Source organism: Parambassis ranga, chromosome 13 (assembly GCF_900634625.1).
Source record: "Parambassis ranga chromosome 13, fParRan2.1, whole genome shotgun sequence".
NCBI lineage: Eukaryota > Metazoa > Chordata > Actinopteri > Ambassidae > Parambassis > Parambassis ranga.
Genome location: NC_041033.1, coordinates 248,059 through 270,478, shown reverse-complemented (window position 1 = coordinate 270,478; position 22,420 = coordinate 248,059). Strand labels below are relative to the sequence as shown.

Here is a 22,420-nt window from a genome sequence, read left to right as displayed (position 1 = left end):
GTTCCTTAATAATAGATAAATAAATTAAAGCTGCAAGCAGCATTGCGGGCCCTCGCACGCGTTGCGAGATACAGGGAGTTCCTTTGTAATGGCGAATGGTCAACTTTGAGGCCACGCCCCAGCCACACCGTAAGACTTTTGTAAGAGTTTTGGAATGCGTCTATTCCCTATGGTGTTTCAGCTCAATTGGATGAAGTATGCGAGGCGTGAAAAGTTTTGTAGGAGGGTCACAAATCGCCAAAAATGAACAGAAATTTCAAAATGGCGGCCTTCCTGTTGGGTTTGGGGGGGGGGGGGGGGTCCAAGAGACTTTTTTTGCGTCATACAAAATTGATACATTTGTGTGTCAATTTTCATGATCCTGTGTCAAACCGGCCAGAGGGGCTACATGTTAGGGGGCGCTATAGAGCCATTTTCCCATGTGCGTTTCAAAAGTCAGCAACTTTCGGGCGAATGAATTTTTCTACCAAGTTTGGTGAGTTTTGGGGCATGTTAAGGCCTCCAAAAATGCAATCAAAGGGGGGGGGGGCTCGGGCCCTAATAATAAATAGATGTTTTAAAAAAAGGTTTGTTAGACACATGATTAAAATATGTACAATGGCCAAAGTTCATAAAGTAAAGGAATGCCTTAAATAATAAGTAAATATTAAACCTGCGAGGAGCAATGATCGGGCCCTTCCCTTCTCTCCCCCACTCCTCCCACGAGCTGTGGCGATTTTGGCAGCGGTGGGAAAATATGCGGCAGACAGAAGCAGAGACATGTCAGTGCTACAAATCTGGCAATATATGTAAACATAGTTAGTATGCAGTAACCTCCTGTTTACAGGTGGTGCTGTCCACAGATGTCCACACATGGTCAGGGTTTTTTACATGTAATAAATTTGAGGATTTTAGGATTATCCATGGTGGAGTTATACCAGCTGTAGTACCCTATGTGTCTATGTGGAGCCAGTGTCTCTGTGGGACTTCAAGTCTATGATCCTCATTTGGCTGTGTAATGACAGGCAAGGATTAAACAGTGAGAGATAAGTGTAGAACATGGTACTTCCTGTCTCCACCACAAGGGAGTGCCATGAGTGACACAGATCATGATGACATAGAGACGTTCAGGGCGGGTCTCTGATGACGTGCAGAAAGTTTGAAGCCGTTTGGAGCAAGTATGTAGGAGAGAGAGCTGTTCGTGTATGTATGGTGAAGTGGCACCGCAGCGGCCACTGTCTTTAACTTAGAGAAAAGCCTTTGATAACTTTGATCAGCTCAGTCTCTAGGTGACCTCCACCTAATATGAAGTCAATCGGGCGAAATCCCTAGGAGTTCCTCTGGCCACATCGAATAACCTTGGGATATCATCACTCTTCGTGTGTGCTGTTGTTTTTTTTCCAAGACAAGGGTGAGGAACCGGTAACCTCTTCTGTGGACTACGTCTACATGTGTTTTTTTTTTCTTTTCTCTGAGGTAACTGCAAACATTTGGTTCGATACAGTGTTTTCTTTGAGTGGGGAATGCCATTAAAATTAGTTTTAGAAAGAAAATAGCTGGTGAATTTCATGTAACTGAGGGAGCTGGAGGGTCAGAACAGATAGCATGATAAGAAGAAGAAGTTCAGTCCACTTCATTTCAGGTTTGTACTGTGCATTTGAAATAAAAGAACAGAAATGAAAAGGAAAATAGATTGCATGTCTTGTCATGTCATTAGGCTATAGATTGCATTATAGTTGTGAGGTCTAATTCAATTGAGTTTCAAATTATTACGGTTAGGCTTTACATATATTTAGGTTAGCCTGACCTTAACACAATTGCTTTCCCATCCATTACTGTACACTAGACAAAACCTACACAAATTGCATATAAACAGATGTTATAAGAGTGGCATGTCTCCTTTAAGTAACTGGGCAGTGAGTAAGTGTGTGCGCATACCTGTGAGGGGGTGAGCGTGCATAAGTGTACGACAGTGTGTGTGTGTATGAGACTGAGTGAGCAAGGTCGTAGTGGCAAGTTGTTTGATAGCGGCAGGAATTAAATGTACAGTGCATAAATAAAAAGAACGAGAGTCTGCACTGAACTTCTGCTGTTCACCTATTCACCCTTTGCCCTGCAGCTGTGCATGGCTCCTCTGTACTGTCAGGAAGTTAAAGCAGAAACAGTTAACATGGAATATGTGGAAAAGCAGTTCATATGTTTAGTTGATGTTTAGTTTAGTTTAGTTTAGTTCTTTAGTAGTTTAGTTTAATAGTTTAGTAGTTTAGTTTAGTTGATGTTTAGTTTAGATAAAAAAAAATATCTTAGCTCCACATGTCCTTCCCACAACGATGACAGGTTATTGTTTGTGATCCAGTTTCCAGACAATTAGCATAGCAACAGGTGATAGATGACACAGTAAGATATTTAACAGTTGCTGCACTCTCCTTTACAGTAGTGTGTCCAGGGCTGCACCACCTGTTGTTGACAAAGAGCGCGACTCCCCTCCTTTCCACATTAGCATATCAATCTGTTGACAGGCTCAGCATTCCTGATTATTTTCATCCACATGTGGGAGATACAGCCACAAATACATCCATTTCCTGTGCGTTGGCGAAGGGTCAACTTCGTGGTGGCGCCACAGCCAGACCATATGACAAAGTGCTGCATTTTTGATAACTTTTGGTCCCTAACCCCTCAAGGGCAAGGGCACCAATTTTTAGCCGTATCAAGCAATTCCCCTAGAAGGAGTTTGCAAAGTGCGGGGTGAGCAAATTGGAACATGGCAAAGTTTTTCCAAGATGGCCGACGCCCTGTAGGGGTGGAATTTTTTTTTCCAAAGGCATTTTTCCTGGCATAAGGCGATACGTCAGTGTACCAATTTTCATGGCCGTAGCTACTACGCTGAATATTTTCAAATTCTAGGGGGCACTGAAGAGCCATTTGGACAGTCACTGTTGCGGCGACAGTTTCACACGTTTTGTGCTCGGGCCCTAATAATAAAAAACACTTGCATTTCAATAGGGCTCTCGTACGTTTCGTGCTCGGGCCCTAATAAAGGTGTATACAACAACATCCCAAGAACCCCTCATGCATTCCCTAAAACAAAGCACACATAAAGAACAAAAAAAGGTGTTATTAACATTGGTTATGTGGCAAAAAAACCTGCAGGTCATCAGCAAAGTATGTGGAAGTGAATGTTGTTGCCCAGGTTTTTTCTCCAAACATAAAGAAGGAGTCAGACGAGGCATCAGATGTTGTTTGTTTGTTAGAAAGCTAGCCTAGAGCCAAGTTTACTGCGACAGCTGCTCTCGATAACCAGAAGTCCAGAAGATTACACTTCATTTTTACCATAAAGTGGTCATTTTTAAATGTAATCGATGGTCAAGTTTACCCGTATTTACTTTACAAACAATCAAAACTTAAATCATGCAAACATTTATACATGAGAGGATTTAGTCTTCAAAACGTAAAATGCCCATCTTGGAAAGAGTGGTTGTCTTATCACACATTCTTTCTCTGTGTGTCTGTAAGTTTTCTCTCTTTTTTATTTTGAAGAGATTGACAGTGACAATAGAGAAAACACAGACAGCTGGCTGCTGGATGTAAGAATAAAAGTAATACCACCAAGCTTTCTGTTTTAATGTTGTAACACTTCAGAGTAAATGCATCATTTAATTATTATTTTATTTATTAAGGTTATGGTCTTAGTTATTAGCTGGTCCCTGTAATGTTAGATAATTTGACACACACTTATGTTCTAATCCAGGGGTATTAAGTTGAATACTCACACACATATACATGCACACACATATCTATGTATCTGTTCTAATCTATTTTTCTCCTGCAGGTACTGGTGTCAGATGGTGGGTCTAGTCCCAGGCAAAGTACAGTGTGGGTGATGGTCCAGGTCCTGGATGAAAATGACAACAAGCCGACATTTCCTGAGAAGGTCTTCCAGGTCAAACTTCCAGAGAGAGAGCGTAGAAAGAAGGGGGAGCCCATCTATCGGGTGTTTGCCTACGACCATGATGATGGACCCAACAGTGACCTTTCCTACAGCATTGTTGATGGCAATGAGGACGGAAAGTTCTTCATTGACCCCAAGACAGCAGTGGTATCATCACGCAAAGCTTTTACTGCAGGAAGCTACGACATACTGACTGTACGCACTCTATTAATTTTTCAAGGGGAAGGGTAGTCATTGTCATTCCATTAGGCAACAATATTACAGGTTCCCTTAAGAACAACAAATGTTCAGCTAAGACTCAGAGACAGAGAACATGTAAAAAACTGCTCTGATGATTTAGACAATATTTTATTCTGACTTGCCAGATGTACCTTTATGCTTTTATTTTTAGATAAAAGCAACAGACAATGGTCGTCCTCAGAAGTCCTCCACAGCCCGCCTGCACATTGAATGGATCCGACGCCCACCTCCCTCAACTCTCCCACTACTGTTTGATGAGCCATTCTACAATTTTACTGTCATGGAAAATGACAAGGTGGCTGAGATTGTGGGTGTTGTGTCCTTGCAGCAGAGCTCCACCCCATTGTGGTTCGACATCACAGGTAAAATCTTCTTGTAGGTGAGCAGGATGCTTTCAGACAGTGAAACTTTATTGGTGTGCGAGTTAGGGCACTCCAAGGCTCAGTTCACAAAGATTTTTAGAATTCCCTCTTATATTAAGAATATTCTAAAAGTGAGAAAGGAGCAGACTAAAAGTATGATCTTAGTGAGGAGACGTGTTTGACCCCATTGCTAAGCATGGCACATTGTTTTATGAGATGTGATTGGTTGACAGAACAACATGAGAATACGTTCCTAATATATAAGCAGCATGATTGGACAGTGACAGGGGCCGTATGCACAAAGATTATTTATTTCCGTTAGGAGTGAAATTCTAAGAACATTCTTAGAATTATGACATTTCTAAGAATTTACTCTTATATTTAAGCCTAAATCTTAGTAAAGATAAAAGGGATTCACAAGCCCTTCAATGAGGTCTGAAGGTGAGAAACTATTAGGAGTAGAGAGGAGGACTTTTAGGCTTAAGAGTTCTGTAAACAGAGAGGACAGAGAGGAGAAACCTTCTCCAAACTAAGAATGAGTGAGAAATTAAAACACTACAGATGCATTGTGACTTTTTGTAGTTCTTTGTTTATTTACATTATACAACATCAGTAATATGTTTATATAGAAAACATGTACCATTGACCTATATGCTTAATGCAGACTGCTCAAGGACATTAAACTGTCTCTGCCATTTGGGACAGCTGTTTAGGGGGTGGCGCACCTCCTGAAAATAATCCATTAGGCTTTATGGACTATGTCGTTAATGCTTCATGTAAAATTTGTTCAAATTATGTGCATACAAACATCACCTGTATGAGCAGATCCACATTTATGTGGAGCGATCTCCCCTCGTCTTACATTGCAGACATACCACCACTTTTCCTCACAACACCGTGCGCAAAAGGAATCATTGATGTGTGCTCTGTCCTCTCGCACCTCGTGTCTTTTTTTCTCTCTCGTCAACTGACTGTGCTCAGACTGAGCTTTGCTCCTCTACCCAGTTTGGTCTCTGCATTCTTTCACCTGTTTCCATTTTGTTTGCAGGTAAATCTGTGCCAACAAGCGCCTCACATGTAACGCACAATCACAGAAAGTTGGTGACAGCTGAGCAAGTCGTCCTGCATTGATATCCTACAGGCTGAATTCCATCCAAAAAATTTGTGTTTATGATCACATCATCATCTGAGACTACAAGACTTCATGTCACCGTCCATTCTATACTGTTAGGAATATAGGAATGTATATTGTTAGGAACGCGTTCTCATGTTGTTCTGTCAACCAACCACATCTCCTAAACAATGCGTCACACTTAGCAATGGGGTCAAACGCCTCCTCACTAAGATCTACCTGCTCCATCCTCGTCGCTCTGTGAATGTTTTTAAATCACTTTTAAGAAAAGAGTCCTTACTAAGATTTGTAGTCTTCATATAACCACAAACATTATTCCCGCTCGTTCTAATCTGTAGCATTTTATGAGTTCAGCGTCATTCATAGTTTGGAGAAGGATTCTCCTCTCTGTCACTCCGTCATGTTCTCCCTGTTCAATGAACGATTAAGCTTCTTAAAAGTCATCCTCTTCACTCTTAACAGTTTTTTTTACCTTAAGACCTCTTTTATCTTTACTAGGATTTAGTCTTAAGAATAAGGGGACATTCTTAGAAAACGTCATAATTCAAAGAATTTTCTTAGAATTTCACCACTAAGGGAAACTCCTAGCGCTAAGAATCTTTGTAATTACGGCCCCTGGTGTTTATAAGGCATAACTTAAGAAAGTGTGGCACACTTTATGTTATTCTCTGCTCCTCCAGGTGCAAAGTTGGCTGTAGTGTACTGATATTGCTTAAATTAAGGATGTAACCTAAATGAATATCTCCATGTATTTATTATAAGCTCAGTAAACAAGTGGACTGTCCCTTTGAGAGAATTAGTGTTAGTCCTACAGAGCCAGTATTAAGTTCCCCTGTAGTTGGATGATGCCTAACATGGCAGACTTAAATCCAGTTGACCAGTCAAAGGGATTTAAATTTTTACACATCTTGTATGGTGATGTTTCTGGTGTGGTAAAAGTAATTTGACATTTTAATACTCTGTTTTCAGGATTCTAATTCTATTAGTTTTATTTACTTCACTCAGTACTACAGTATATGCATCCTGACAGTCCCCCAGCTTTGAGGCATACGCTGGGGCTGCTATCAGCCCCAAAGCGCAAACATGATGACCATGGTACCAGGATTAACCATTCATCTGCCTAAGTAGTTAGTTTTATTTACTCTGTAACCAGCTGGAGATACCTTTTGGCTCATGCTTCTGGCTACCCATAATTGTCCATACTCTTTTCTCTCCCTCTCTCTTGCTCTCTCTGTGTACATTTTTTTTTCACTTCATTATATTTTAGTGTGAATACAGCTTTTCTTTCTAGAGTCATTTTCTGAAATAATCTTTGTAACAATAAGCACATTTAGTAGAAGATTCTAGGCAGTTTTTACATGTCATTTACAGTATAATGTAAATCTAGTACTGTATCTGATATATACAAACAAATACAATGTATTAGGAGTGCCTAATTAGTTTGTATTTTCAGTTAAAGATATCATACTCCTTGTGGTGCATGAGAAACAGCTATATGAATAACATCACAGAACCAACACAACAGATTTTAATTTTAGTAATTCAGGAATTTTAAGTATAAAGGCCAAGTTTTCTAAAAACAGTTTTACATGTAATTCTTTTCTTTTTGGACTGCTGCTTGTGTGAAGACTAAATGCTTTCTCTCAATAAAACCCACTACTAGGAAAGTCAGGGCAGTAAATAAGTACAAAAATAAGTAACTTCTTTGAAAGACTGCCACTTTACATTCTCGTCAATAAGAAACATAGGGCAAAAAAAACAGAACAGTATATAGAACTTGAGAAATATTTTTGATATCTGGTTGGGGTTTTCCATAAATATTTCATTCATTTTATATCATTACAGTTGAAACTCACCCGTCAGCATAGCTATGCTAAACAAATTTTAAATTTTAACATTTATTTAAATATTTCTACCTGTACATACTTGCATTTGAAGCAGTTGCTTTCTGCCCTGTCTCAACACTTTATTTTCCTCTCTCCTGTGCTGTTACCTTGAACATGTGCTTCCTGCCTCACCATCTCTTTCCTCTCTTTCTTCAATGCTTCATACCTGGAAGGTCCCAGGTCTTTCCGTGAGATGTTCTATATTCTGCAAAGTGCTTGTGGCAAGAACTGTTCCTCAGAAGGTATCTCACTTGCATCTTCCACTACCACTCTTTGCTTTTCTTTTGTTTCTTTTCTTCTTTTATACAAATCCATTGTCTTGGCATCTGTGCTGTTGGTGTGTAGGCACATTGGAAAGATGACAGGTGGTTTGAAAGAGCAGTCAATGAAGCCATCTATGTTAAGCTGGAAAAACCTTACCTTAATTAACAGTGGTGGAGGACTCAAACATCATCTTTCTACCGCATACAGTAGAATGCAGCATCCAGCCATTCTGAGGAAGTTAAGTCACACTTGTCCAGTAAAAACATGGTTCACCACAACAGCTTCCCTGCAGTCTCACAGTCATTAGCCAGACAAACCTGAACTCTAACAGACAGCCAGAATAACCAACATGGTTAAGTAATGGGCCATACAGCCATAGTCATGTGAGTTTCACAATGATCCACTCACTGACGTCCTCTACCACATATAAAACTTGTTTTCCAACCAGTTAGAATTGACTCAGCAACTAGGGGATGTGTTCCGGACCCTATTCCAGAGCTCCATAGACAGTAGCACCATCCCCCATACTTGGAAACACTCCACTGTCATTCCCATTCCACTAAAAATTAAAACAAAAACTCTAAATGACCTTTGACCCATAGCTCTCACATCCTTAGTGAAAAAAGCCATGGAGAAGATCATTAAACACTACATCAGCAGAGCAACGGACTCCATGATTGACCTATTTCAGTTTGCATATTGTGCATGCAGAGGCGTCGATGATGCAAAGACATTCAATATAGACAGCATCCACAAACACCTGGAGCATCCTGACTCCTCTGCCAGACTATTGTTTGCTGATTTCTCCTCAGCATTCAACACCCTGCAGTCCCATATCCTGGCCACTAAACTCTCCTTCCGCTTCCACCTAGATGACCAGTTAATTCTGTGGATACTGGACTTTCTCACTAACAGGTCCCAACAACACCTTCTCAGACATCCGTTCTACCTCGACCGGCTCTCCCCAGGGCTGTGTGCTATCACCTCACTCTTCATCCTATACACTGATGACTGTAGATGCACACAGCCCAACTGTCATCTGATCAGAATGCTGATGACACCGTTCTCCTGTCTCTTCTGTCAGGACCCTCACATCACCATGGTCCAGCTCTTTAGGAGTTCATTGAATGGTGTGACAGCTCACACTTGGAACTGAATGTCAGTAAGACCAAGGAGCTAGTCGTGACTTATTCCAAAAAACAGAGGGACGTGACCTGAGCTCCACTGGCTCTCCGAGGATAATGGTGGTGGCTGCTCTACAGCAGTTCAGCCACTATACAATCGGTTTACATTGTTCATGGACATTTGAATAGTTTAGTTTAATAGAATATAACATTTATGACATGATAACCTGTACATACTTAATATTTTATATTTTATTTGTATCTATTTTCTATTTTATTGTATTTTATTTGTAAAGCTGCTCACTTGTGCCTTAAATTGCCCCTTGGAATCAAATAAGGTTTTCTGAATCTGAATCATTACTTGGTCATAGGAAATACTAAAAGAACCCCTCTACTTTTAAGCAGACAAACGCTTTGAACATTTAAACATTTAAACTTTGAGCATCTGCCGATACCGTGTCCCGATCTGATACTTTAAGGGATCTCTACAAAATTGATCTGGCAGGCAAACTGTTGAGTCAAAGCGATTGCTGTGATTTAATAGACAAGTCTAAATTATTTACTGGACATACTGACAACACAGTAACATGGACTTTCAAAACAAGTCCCATGTGTGTTTTTTACTTAAGCTTTCCCTCCAGCGCTGGTGACTGACCCAGACTCAGTTATGGGCACACTGTTTGAGGTTTTTGAGTCAGCATCACTGATTGTGATGATCAGCGTCATGGGCGGGCCTGTGTGCTGTTTAAGGGTGAGGCGGTGGAGGCTGCCAATCTTCATTCAGTCTTCATATTTTCCAAATATTAATTTTTGTCAACATTTTAACAAGAAAATATTATAATTAATTATTCAACTTTTTTTAGATTATGATACAACATCAACAACAGCATTCTGTTAGAATTTTAACAATTCTTCAACCTTATCCACAAATTAAGCTCACACTTCAGCTTTTTCAGCAATTTGTCACTCACTGTGTGTGTGTGCGCACCCATGTGCATATTTAACCCTGCCTGCAGCTATCCCTTCCTCCTCACCGTCAAACTCTGTAAAGCAGATCAATGAACAGTATGTGTGCAACAGTGATCTTCACCATATGTCCTCCCCTGACTGATAAATACAGGGCTCATTATTCAGTCAGTATTCATTAAGATAGATTATCACTTCTATTATAGATCCTGATCATGGTAGGCAGCAAAAGGAGACGGTACAGCCTATATTCAAAACATGGATTGTAATGCCAGCTCATTTAAGCATATCACTGAAAACAAATTGTCTGGTTTATGTGTTTGTGTATCAGCATATTCATCATAACATTGCACATTCAGAGTTTGTCTGTTCAATTAACACTCCCTTCCTCATCCTGTGGATCAGGTGGGAACAGCGACAGTGTGTTTGATGTAGAGAAGGCTGTGGGCACCATCATCATTGCCAAGCCTTTGGATGCTGAACAGTGCTCATTCTACAACCTGACAGTGCAAGTCACAGATGGAAGCAACACTGCATACACACAGGTACCCCTTTCTTTATTTTACTAAGCCTTTATGTTTTTTTTGGTCCACAATTTGTAACATTTCAGTTGATTTTGGAACAATGCAAAATACTGATATCTGTCACAACTGGGACAATCAGCAAGAGAGCAGTTCGGTAGATTTGCAAACATACTAACACCTGAGCTGAGGTGTGGATTACATTCAAAATGAGTGCTCCTTTGTAGAAGCCATACAAAAACATCTTAACAATATGAGCTGGGAAAACCATTAGATAGGAGGATAGTAGTTTTATAAAATTAACTGAAACAAAGATCTTTTTTCTCACAAATCACAGGGTAATTTAAAAACGTTTATGATGAGGAGGATCTGACATCTGACATTTTACATTTGATGTCAGATCCACAGATTTTCAGGCAGAACAGTCAGGGCTTTGTGTATTTCTTAATTGCAAATGAAGGCAACATAACTTTGACCAAAGCTCTAGTTTTGTTTTATTAGACCAAATGAGACACTTCTAGTATGTGTAATCTTTCTCATCACAGTTCATTCCTATGCAGGACTATTCACTAAGACTTCAATTCCAGTCTTGGCTTAATCATTCACTATTATCTTAGCAATTGTTCTAGGGTCTTTAGATGCATTTTTCCCAATGTGTCTTTCTTTTTTAGTGATTGTAGATGTTGAATTTCAATGTATGTTACGTATTGCTGATCTTGAATTTACTTACAGTTAACATTTTCTTGTCCAGACAAGATAATGACTTAACAATTATAAATTACTTACCTGACCAGACAGGAAAAACAGTTGTGCCATGATTCCATGCAGTATTGGGCCAGAAGCAGATGTGGAGTATGGGCCAGATGAAAAAGTTACTGTGGTTCAGATCTGGGCCAACACTGGGGTTTTTGTTTTTTCTTGGTTAAGATTTGGCTATGGTCTGACCTAAATTTGGCGTATGTTTGTCAAACATAAGTAGACCACTCAGGTGCCATCATTCTACACAGTATTTGGGCTAGATGAAGGAGCTTTGTGTGGGCCAGATATGGACAAGAATAAAAATAAATGGTTGAGGTTTATTTCATTCATTTTTGGTCGACATGTGGCTACAGTTTTGTCTGCTCCTGGCTCAGATGTGGCTTATGCGAGTGTTATTCCATGCGGTATGTGGGCCAGAATAAAAACTGAATGGGTGGCAATGTAGCTAAGCTTGAATAGGTATGGAGGGGTGAGGTTATGGATTGCCTTAAATGTGTACAGTAATATTTTGTAGATGATGTAAACCTTAACTGCCATTGAAGCTACATCAACACAGGAATAATGTGGTAAGTGGAGAGGGTTTTTGTGATGATCCGAGCTGCAGAATTATAAACCAGTTGAAGCTTTTAAGACATTTGTGAGTAAGGCCAAAAAAGAGGGAATTACAGTAATCAAGACAGGAGGTGATGAGGCTATGGGCAAGTATTGCAGTGGTATAGGGGTGTAAAGGAGGAACAGAGGCAGTTAATGTTAAAAAATTTCATTAAAAGTGAAATCATCTCAACCAGAAGGTGGCACCATTATTTTCCTTTTCATATAAATTCTAAATGAGTATATTATTTTTAAGAGTTGGACTACACATACACATTGGATGGAAATCCTGCCCACAATTTCAGTTGAACAGTTCATTCGTTTTTTTTATTGAGTGAACAAAAAAAAGCCCCAATATCTCTTCACACAACTGATACAGATGTATATGTAATGTGATGCTGTGAAAACAATGTTTTGTTTTAACATTATTAAAAAATGTAGATTGTCAACCTCATGTTTAACATATTGCCAAGATATTCATATATTCACTAATAAAACACCTCACGCATTTTATTCATCCTTGCCCTCTCTTGTGTTGGTATAGGTTCACATCGCTGTCATGGACAACAATGACAACGTTCCTATCTTCTCTCAACCAGCCTATGATGTTACTGTTTCTGAAGACACTCCTCCTGATACTGAGGTGGTCCAGATTCTGGCATCTGACCGTGATGTGCATCACAGATTAACCTTCTCTCTACAGAGCTCTATAGACCCCAACAGTATGCATCTCTTTGGCATCCATCCAACCCTGGGCACCATCTACACCACTCAGAGGCTGGACCACGAGGCTTGTGCCCAGCACATTCTAACTGTGCTTGTAAGATATCTTTGGTCTTGAAAATCTATATCATTACTCTGCCAATGACTTTTAATTTAAACCACATAATTGTATTTAGGTCTCCTCTTTTCACAAAATATTTACCCAGCAGCCCTCTGGTTTGTCCATAATGATCTTGATAATGATCACAGACAGACAGCAGTGTTCTTTTTGGAGAGCAGTGACTTTCTCCTTGCTGCTCTGCAGTTAAGTGTTTTTCTGATGGTGAATTCATCAACATTAACATCAACCAATGTGAGAAAAGCCTTTAGCTGCTCAGAGGTTACCCTGGGTTTTCTTGTTGCCTTTTTTTGGAGACTTGATACATCACTCCTTGTGAGTGTAACAATTGACTCAAATTGTCTCTTTTTGTACAATTCTCTTTCCTTAAGGTCCTTAGAAATATCCTTTACTTTGTTGCTGTTGTTTATTCAAACAACAGTGACATTTTCATTTATTGAAACAAATGGATATGGACACCTCGGAACAAATAGATTAAATAAACTCCTTATCCTTGAGGTTCATATACTCTCACAAGTAATGATTCATTTTCCTAAATTGATAAATAACAGTGAAATGTTTCTGTTTCATTTGTTTAATGGGGTTGTGTCAAAAATGGCTGATGTTTGTGGTCATATACATGCAGACTGACCTATTTTATTTGTTTTCTTGTTCCACAGGTAAAGGACCAGGAATTTCCATATAGAAAGAATTTGGCTCGTGTCCTTATAGAAGTGGAAGACATAAATGACCATGTGCCAATTTTTACAAGTGCTCTGTATGAAGGGTCAGTCTATGAGTCAGCAACAGTGGGATCAGCTGTAGTACAGGTTACTGCCCTGGACAAGGACAAAGGCGAGAACGCAGAGCTGCACTACTTCATTGAAGCAGGTAGACAAACTGCAGTATACTTTCTCTACTATTTTTTAATGTTTATACACAATATCACTAATATTTTATATTTTTTTATAATTCTCCAACAGGAAACACTGGAAATGCTTTCCATATTGAACCAGTTTTGGGTATCATCACTGTTGCATGTGACCTGGACATCTCCAACCTAGGCCACTATGTCCTCACTGTCAGAGTCACTGACAGTGGCACCCCCCCACTGTCCACTACAACAGTAGTGCGTATTGCTGTCACTCTCTCTGACAATTCAAGTCCCAAGTTCCCCCAGCCTGAGTACCAAACTGAGATCACAGAGAATGCAATGATTGGGACATCTGTCAGCACAGTTATTGCAGTTAGCCAGTCCACCCTCATGTATGACATAAAGCAGGGCAACAATGATCATATTTTTCAGATAAATCAATATAGTGGTGTGATCACTACTCAAAAGCCTCTTGATTATGAGACTACAACATCTTACACCCTAATAGTCCAGGCTACAAACATGGCAGGCATGTCTTCCAATGCTACTCTACTAATCCAGATAGTTGATGAAAATGACAACCCACCCGTATTCCAGATGCTTCACTATTATGGCAGCATCAGTGAGGTTGCGCCAGTCAACAGTGTGGTCTTAAACTCAGACTACTCACCTCTAGTAATCAGGGCCACTGATGCTGACCGCAACCAAAATGCTCTTTTGGTCTATGATATTGTTGAGGACACTGCAAAAATGTTTTTTACAGTGGACGCAGGGACTGGCTCCATTCGTACTATTGCTAGTCTAGACCATGAAGCATTTTCCACCTTCCACTTCCATGTTCAAGTGAAGGACAATGGTAGGCCACAACTGACAGCAGACAGTCCAACTGAAGTCACAATACAAGTTATTGACACAAATGATTCACCACCTCGTTTTACTCAGAATGCCTATGAAACAGTCCTGCTAGTCCCCACCTATGTTGGAGTAGAGGCTTTGCAAGTTTCAGCTGTAGACCCTGATACAAAAGTCCCAACAGAACTCACATACTCTCTGACTGATGGAGTGCTAGAGCACTTTGCCATCCATCCAACCAGTGGAATTATTATAGTGAAAAACAACAACTTCTCTAAAGAACGTTTCCGTTTTAGCATCAAAGTTTCAGATGGAAAATTCTCCAGCACAGCTTTGGTGACTATACTTGTCCGAGAAGCTCTGGACTCTGGGCTAAGCTTCTCCCAAAACATTTACTTCTCATCTATTAAAGAGAATCTATCAAATATTACCAAAGTGGCTGTGGTCAATGCTGTGGGAAACCGTCTCAATGAACCATTGAAGTACACCCTGCTGAATGCCGGTTCCCAGTTCAGAATTCGTCCAACATCTGGTGTTATTCAAACCACAGGTGTAGCTTTTGACCGTGAAGAGCAAGAGTTCTATGAACTAGTTGTTGAAGCAAGAAGAGAACATGACCGTCTGCATGTGGCCAGAGTTATGGTTACAGTCCAAATTGAGGATATTAATGATAATGCCCCAATATTTGTTGGACTTCCTTATTATGCAGCTGTTCAAGTAGAGGCTGACCCAGGTTTACCTATCTTTAGGGTGATGGCAGTAGATGGTGACAAAGGAATTAATGGAGAAGTGTCTTACTATCTCAAGAATGACCAGGGTCACTTTGAGATCAATGAGCAAACAGGTAGTATCATCCTAAAAAAGTCTTTTGGGTCTGATTTGTCCAATATGGAGTACCACATAGTGATATATGCCAGAGATCATGGTTATCCACAACTCTCATCTACCATAGAGTTTCCTATCATTGTAGTCAACAAAGCTATGCCTGTCTTTGACAAGTCTTTTTATTCTGTGTCTGTGAGTGAGGATGTGGCTGTGCACACACCTATCCTCGGCTTAAATGCCACTAGTCCTGAAGGTCAGAACATAATATACACCATTGTTGATGGAGATCCATCTCTTCAGTTTGATATAGGTTTTGATACTGGAGTCATAAGTGTAATTCATTCTCTGGACTATGAAACAGCATCATCTTACCGCCTGACCGTGAGAGCTACAGACTACCTCACTGGAGCCCGTGCTGAGGTTGATGTGGATGTGTTTGTCCAGGATATAAATGATAATCCACCGATCTTCCAGAAAATGGCCTATAGGGTAGCTTTGTCAGAAACAGCCATGATTGGGACTCCAGCTCTTCAAGTTATTGCTACAGACAAAGACTCAGAAAAAAACAATGTTGTCCGGTACCAGATCTTCTCAGATGAGCATAACAGCACAGACTATTTTCACATTGACAGTAGCAGTGGATTAATCTTGACGGCACGTATGCTTGACCACGAAACAATTAATAAGTATAAATTTATTGTGAGAGCAACGGATAATGGTTTCCCATCACTGAGTAGTGAAGTATCAGTGACTGTTGTGTTAAAAGATATGAATGACAATCCTCCAGTTTTTAACCAGCTACTCTATGAAGCATATGTAAGTGAGTTGGCACCTAGGGATCACTTTATAACCTGTGTCCAGGCCTCAGATGCTGACAGCTCAGATTATGACAAATTGGAGTACAGCATTTTGTCAGGAAATGAAAGAATGAATTTTGAAATGGACAAAAAGACAGGAATTGTCATATTGTCCACCCACCGCAAGCAAAGAATGGAACCCCTCTACAGCCTTAATGTCTCAGTTTCTGATGGGGTGTTCACCAGCACTGCACAGGTTCATGTTAAGGTGTTGAGAGCCAACCTGCATAGTCCAGTGTTTCAGCAGAACATCTATGAGGCTGAGTTAAGAGAGAACGCTGCTGTGGGAACAAAAGTTATACAGGTAAGTGCTTCCTTCATAAAAGTTTTTTTTTCATTAAATATTTGTCTTTGTTGACTAAATAAGATACTTTTAAATCCAGGTCAAGGCAATGGATGCAGACCCTGGACTGTTTGGTCACATCACTTATTCTTTTGTAAATGATGTGGGTAAGGATCAATTTAAGATTGATGCAAGTGGCCAGATCAGCACTGTTGAAAAGCTTGATCGTGAGGACCCTGCCAATAAGGACATTGTTCTCACAGTGGCAGCAAGGGATTCTGGTGGACACGTCTCTTACTGTACAGTACGAGTTACTCTCTTGGATGATAATGACAATGCACCACTCTTCTGTGCCACAGAATACCGAGCTTCAGTCAAATCCGATGTGACTAAAGGTTACTTGGTGACACAAATTCAGGCTCATGATCCTGATGATGGCTCTAATGCTAAAGTAACATATTCACTGTATAGTGAGGCACATGTACCTGTAGTAGACATTTTGGAGATAGACCCAGACAATGGCTGGATGGTGACAAAAGGAAGCTTCAGCCACTTGAAGAACTCTGTATTATCTTTTTTTGTAAAAGCTGTTGATAGAGGAAATCCAGTCCGGCACTCTCTAGTGTCTGTCTACATCTATGTTCTTTCTCCAGAAGCCTTTATTCCTTTGTTCAGTCAGCATTATTATTTATTTAGCATTCCAGAGAACACCTCCATAGGTTCAACTTTAGGAGCTGTGCACCTCGAAACTCCTCTTGGATATGTGTCATTCTCTGCTACATTTTCTCTGGTCAATGGAGAGACTGGTGAAAACAACCAAGATGGTGTTTTTGTGATTGAAAAGGATACAGGAGTAATAAAACTTGATAAGCCTCTGGATCATGAGGTGATCAAAGGATACCACTTCAAAGTGACTGCCACAGCAAAACAAGCTAGGTTAGACTCTGTGTCTTCTGTTGATGTTGAAGTCAAAGTTTTGGATCTTAATGACAACAAACCAGGCTTTGATGCCAACTCATATGATACCACTGTTATGGAAGGGATGGCAGCTGGAACTAAAATCATTCAAGTCCAAGCACTAGACCCAGACTCTGGGGCCAATGGCCAAGTAACATACAGACTTGGGACATTAATCCAGGCAGAAGGAGATAAAGACGCATTAGTTGGCACCTTTAACATTGACAGTAACACAGGCTGGATCTCTACCCGCAAAGACCTTGACCATGAGACCAATCCATCCTACATATTCACAGTGGTGGCTTCGGACCTCGGAGAGACCCTGTCTCTTTCCAGTACCACCACTGTGACAGTGGCAGTGTCAGACATCAACGATAACCCACCCAAATTCATGGAAAGCCACCACTTCAGTACTGTTCAGGAGAGTGTCCCCCCAGGTGAGGTTGTGGCTGTGCTGAACACAAAAGACGATGACAGCTCTGCTGTTAACCGGCAAGTCGGCTATCACATCACAGGTCAGTGACTATAAATATGTGCGCTTCTACATTAGTCTCTGTACAAATTCTAATGTTCTGCTCTTACACAACTGACCAACAAGAATGTAATAAAATTGGAACTGCGTGGAGAATAAGATTTAGGACCACAATCACAGAGAAGATGTAAATGGAATGAAAAATGTTCATCATGAAGAGAATGTGTAATGAGTATCAGTCAGGTAACTGGACTAAAATGGCAGTTGTGACCCGGTAGTATTTTTGTTACATTGCATTGAAGTAACATAGCTCTACTGTACTGAGCATTTGATGAAACATTTGATATTACCCATAGTGCAGTTTATGACAAGACAGCACATGCCTGTGAAAAAGCCTGTGTATGCTGGGGCAGCAGTCTGAGAGCAGTGGACTTGTGACAGGCTCAACAAACTCGTCAGAAGGGCCAGTGATGTTGTGGGGGTGGAGCTGGACTCCTTGACAGCAGTGTCAGACAGAAGAATGCTGTCTAAACTGCGGGGGGGGGGGGGGGGGGGGGGGGGGGGGGGGGGGGATCCTGGAGAACAGCTTCCATCCTCTCCGCAACATGCTGCTAAAGTGCAGGAGTACTTTCAGTGCTAGTGATCCCTCCTAAATGCACCACTGCTGAGTGCCACAGGAGACTATTCCCTCCTGGGCCATAAAACTTTACAACTTCTCCCTCTGAGATCAGGCTGTGTCTGATCTGACACACTGTCTTATTAATTATATCAATATTCGATGTTATATTTAATGTTGTTATATTTTACTTGCTTGCAGTATTATAAGTTACATTGTATATACCACTTTTTTCACTTAACATCAAGTCAAAAAAGACTACAAGCAAGTACGGTAAAATTGATTTAAATGATTCTATTTTATATTTATTTACTTCATGCTATTTTGCCTACCTTATTTATCATTTATAACCTGTTATTATTTCTGATCATGCATGTGCTCTTACACAATCTGTTTTTACACAGTTACATTGTCTCTTGTTGTCCAGGTGGGAACTATCGTGGTGTATTTGCCCTGGGCCTAGTTCAGGGTGAATGGAAGATGTATGTGAAGGGGCCGCTGGACAGGGAGGAACGCAACCACTACGTCATCAACATCACTGCTAGTGATGGACTCTTTGTGTCCCAGGCTATGGTGGAGGTTACTGTGACAGACACCAATGACAATAGTCCAATCTGTGACCAGGTATGTGATGCTCCCTTTAAATGACAGATGCAACACCGAAGAGGCAGGGAACGGTGCCACCAGTATTTTATGGTGTCTCTTTCATTCTGCAGGCTTTGTACACCGCCTACATTGCAGAGGACCTCCCAGTAAATAGTGTACTACTAAAAGTTGGAGCTACAGATGCAGATGTGGACATAAATGCGTGGATCCAGTACTCCTTAAATGGTCCTGGATCCCAGGACTTCAGCATGGACCCAGACACTGGTATGATCATAGTGCAGCCTATAAATGACATAAATTACAATTCTAGTTACCTAGTTTAAAGCAACATGCAGCTTATTTTTGACTCACTTTCACTACCATCTATCCCACTGTACAGGTGAAATCAAATCATCTGTGATTTTGGACCATGAGTTCAAACCTAATTACCGTCTAATTGCCCAAGCAACTGATGGTGGTGGACGGTGGTGCCGTGCTGAGGTACACCTGTCAGTCATTGATGTGAATGACAGCCCACCAGTTTTCACTCTGTCACAGTACATCATCAGCGTCTATGAAGATACAACTACAAAAGCCCTGCTGACCCGCATCCAAGCCATAGACCCAGATGAAGGTGACACAACCACTACTGCGTCTTACTGCTACAAGAAGTTGTTTTTCAAATAACACATTTATTTTTTTAGACAGTCAGTCAGGTATAATGAGGCCTTTGAACTAGCTCCACTTTTTCTCTGCAACAGGTCCAGGTCGTTTTATAGTCTTTTCCCTGGATGACTCTGCAGGAGGGGTTTTCTCCATTGATAAATCCTCAGGCATTGTGGTCCTAGAGCGTACATTGGATCGTGAAATACAACCAGCTTTCCAGATCACTGTCCGTGCATCTGATCAGGGTTCGCCACAACCTCTGTACTCATTGGTCAATGTCACAGTCACTGTGCTAGATATAAATGATAACCCGCCTGTGTTTGAGCGCCGCGATCATCTGGCCACTGTACCGGAGGATGTGGGTGTGGGCACTGAGGTTCTGAGAGTTTATGCTGCCAGCAAGGACATTGGGACCAATGCTGAGATCACTTATAGTATCCGATCCGGCAATGAGCATGGAAAATTCCACATCCACCCACTAACTGGTAAGTGAGCAAACCATGTACACATCCTCAGTTTTTATTTACACATACAATACAATACAACAAAAAGCATTACAGGCAGGCAGTGTATTTACATGACACTTGTATGCTATCTCTGGCATCCAGTACAACTGGGCCCACCTCACAGTTTTTAGCTAAATGCAAATCTGAAGCCAATTCGTTAAGATTCTCAGTCATCCAGATCATTTTTCAATGACTAGCTTGAAGCAGAAAAACTGGACTTGTAGAAGCAGATTTTAAGCAGCGTCATCAGTTCATCAGATGAGAGTTCAGTGATATTATGTTTATGTAGAAAGGAGCCAAATGCAGACAAATGTCAAATGTGGCATCAAACAAGGAACAAGTCCAGCTCCATTTGCAGCTCTATTCACTTATTTATTATTATTTATTTTTTTTAAATATTTTTCTTACCTCTGGATAAATCTTTGTCCTATAACCAAAACTAAATCGGACTTGTTCTTGCTTTGCTATTGTTATAATAACATAACACTTTAGTTCATGCATATAATTCACTGTTGGTTTGCATCTGTGTTGAGTGTAATAAAAAACAATTGATCACCTGAGCTTCATTTGACAGCCTGTTTTGAAATTCTACTTTCTCTTTCCTTCCTTTATCAGGTGCCATTTTAGTGGCCCAGCCTCTGGACTATGAAACGTGCAAGGACTACTTCCTGATAGTGGAGGCTCGTGATGGAGGAACGCCAACTCTGAGTGCCATTACTAAAGTGAACATAAACCTAACAGATGTCAATGACAACACACCAATGTTTAGCAGTGACCTATACTCTGCAATGGTGTCAGAAGATGCCACTGTTGGAGAGACTGTTGTCCAGGTAGGTTAAAAAACTATGTAGCACAGGACATAATGGACAGCTTATTTGGAGTGTTTTCTTAAGTTTGAGGACAGGAACAAATCTGTGCCCCTGCAGCTAGAATTACCTACTATGTATGTCTATGTGCGCATCTTATTTGCTGTATTTTATTTAGAAAATAATTTCATAGTCCTTAGTTATAGCATTTAATATGTATATTATGTCAATCACGTCTGAATTATGTGTGTGTTTGTGTGTATGTGTGCACATATACAGCTGGTAGCAGAGGATGTGGACAGTCACCAAAATGGAGCCATCCTCTACTCCATTGTCAGTGGAGACCGAGACAACCAGTTCTTCATTGACCCACTCAATGGGGTCATCAAAGTCAATAAGCAACTGGACCGTGAAACAGTAAGATAAAATTCAAATAGTTAAGTTTAGAAGTGATTATAAAGAAGTATGCTTTTAGAGAACATCAATCACATAGTAAGGTTGACACAGTTAATAAGGTTAGTAATGGCCAATGTATGCTCCCTGGACAATATAAAATGCCAAGATCTGAACTTACTGTTTTCTCTAGGTGAGTTAGGAAGGCAGGTAGAAGTGCCCGACCTTGTACCTGCTGGGGGAAAGCATGATGGAAATTCCATTGGTAGTCATCTAGTTGGGTTTCTCATTGTAGTAGAGGAAATCAATGGTGGTATACAGACCCAGAGTGAAAGTCACTAAACAGCAAGTCTGTGTGTGAGGGAGCTGTGGCAGCACTCCAGGATTGCTTTGATATAAAACAGACTGGGACATGTGTAAGCAAGCAGCCACTTATTACCAACACATCAACATACAGGAATAAGCAGAGACTGCTTCCTTCACCAAATATGTGAAACGCAAACCAGGACAATAATTACGCAAGCAAATCAGTGCTGCCTATTCAGTGGGTCACTGACAAAGTGGTGTGCCTTTCACTGACCACTGTAAAGAGATCTTTCTCTCTATTAATTCAATTCAATTTAATTTATATAGGGTAGGGCTGGGTGATATGGCCAAAAAATGTATCACGATAATTTCTTTCCATATCAGTCGATATCGATAATTAACACGATATGTAAAATATATATTTCACATTTAGCGGAGTACAGTTTGTAGAAACCAGACAGTTAATTGTGGTCTTAAGCTTCTCTTTATTTGTCAAAATATGACATGACCAATTCTCAGTGGTGGAATGTAACTAAGTATTTGTACTTAAGTAAAAATAATAGTGCAAACTTTCACTTTTACTCCATTATATTTTGCAGCTGTTATGTATGTATGTACTTTCTACTCCACTACGTATTTTAAAATGTCTGTAGTTAGAAGTACATTTATGAATACAGTTGTGTTCATACAGCTGTGCTGGACTGTACTGCTGGACTGATGTGAGGTCAGACATGAAGATGGTGTCATGCTGCGAGCTGTGTTTCTATAATGTGCCTTAATCATGATGCCGGTGCACTGGCTCAGTTAGCTAACTAGTTAGCTACTGTCT

At 40.5% G+C, this 22,420-nt stretch overlaps 1 protein-coding gene across 1 annotated transcript in view; it reads left to right on the top strand.

The window, feature by feature from the left end:
* Positions 1 to 22,420, top strand: part of fat3a (FAT atypical cadherin 3a) — a 109,975-nt gene that overhangs the window by 63,287 nt on the left and 24,268 nt on the right. Inside the window, exons 5-17 of the mRNA XM_028419390.1 lie at positions 3,809 to 4,123; positions 4,320 to 4,530; positions 10,308 to 10,447; positions 12,318 to 12,593; positions 13,274 to 13,484; positions 13,577 to 16,305; positions 16,385 to 17,756; positions 18,757 to 18,953; positions 19,046 to 19,199; positions 19,315 to 19,548; positions 19,676 to 20,065; positions 20,702 to 20,916; positions 21,172 to 21,309. Of these exons, the coding sequence (XP_028275191.1) occupies positions 3,809 to 4,123; positions 4,320 to 4,530; positions 10,308 to 10,447; positions 12,318 to 12,593; positions 13,274 to 13,484; positions 13,577 to 16,305; positions 16,385 to 17,756; positions 18,757 to 18,953; positions 19,046 to 19,199; positions 19,315 to 19,548; positions 19,676 to 20,065; positions 20,702 to 20,916; positions 21,172 to 21,309 (6,582 nt within the window). The remainder of the gene's footprint in view (positions 1 to 3,808; positions 4,124 to 4,319; positions 4,531 to 10,307; positions 10,448 to 12,317; positions 12,594 to 13,273; positions 13,485 to 13,576; positions 16,306 to 16,384; positions 17,757 to 18,756; positions 18,954 to 19,045; positions 19,200 to 19,314; positions 19,549 to 19,675; positions 20,066 to 20,701; positions 20,917 to 21,171; positions 21,310 to 22,420) is intronic.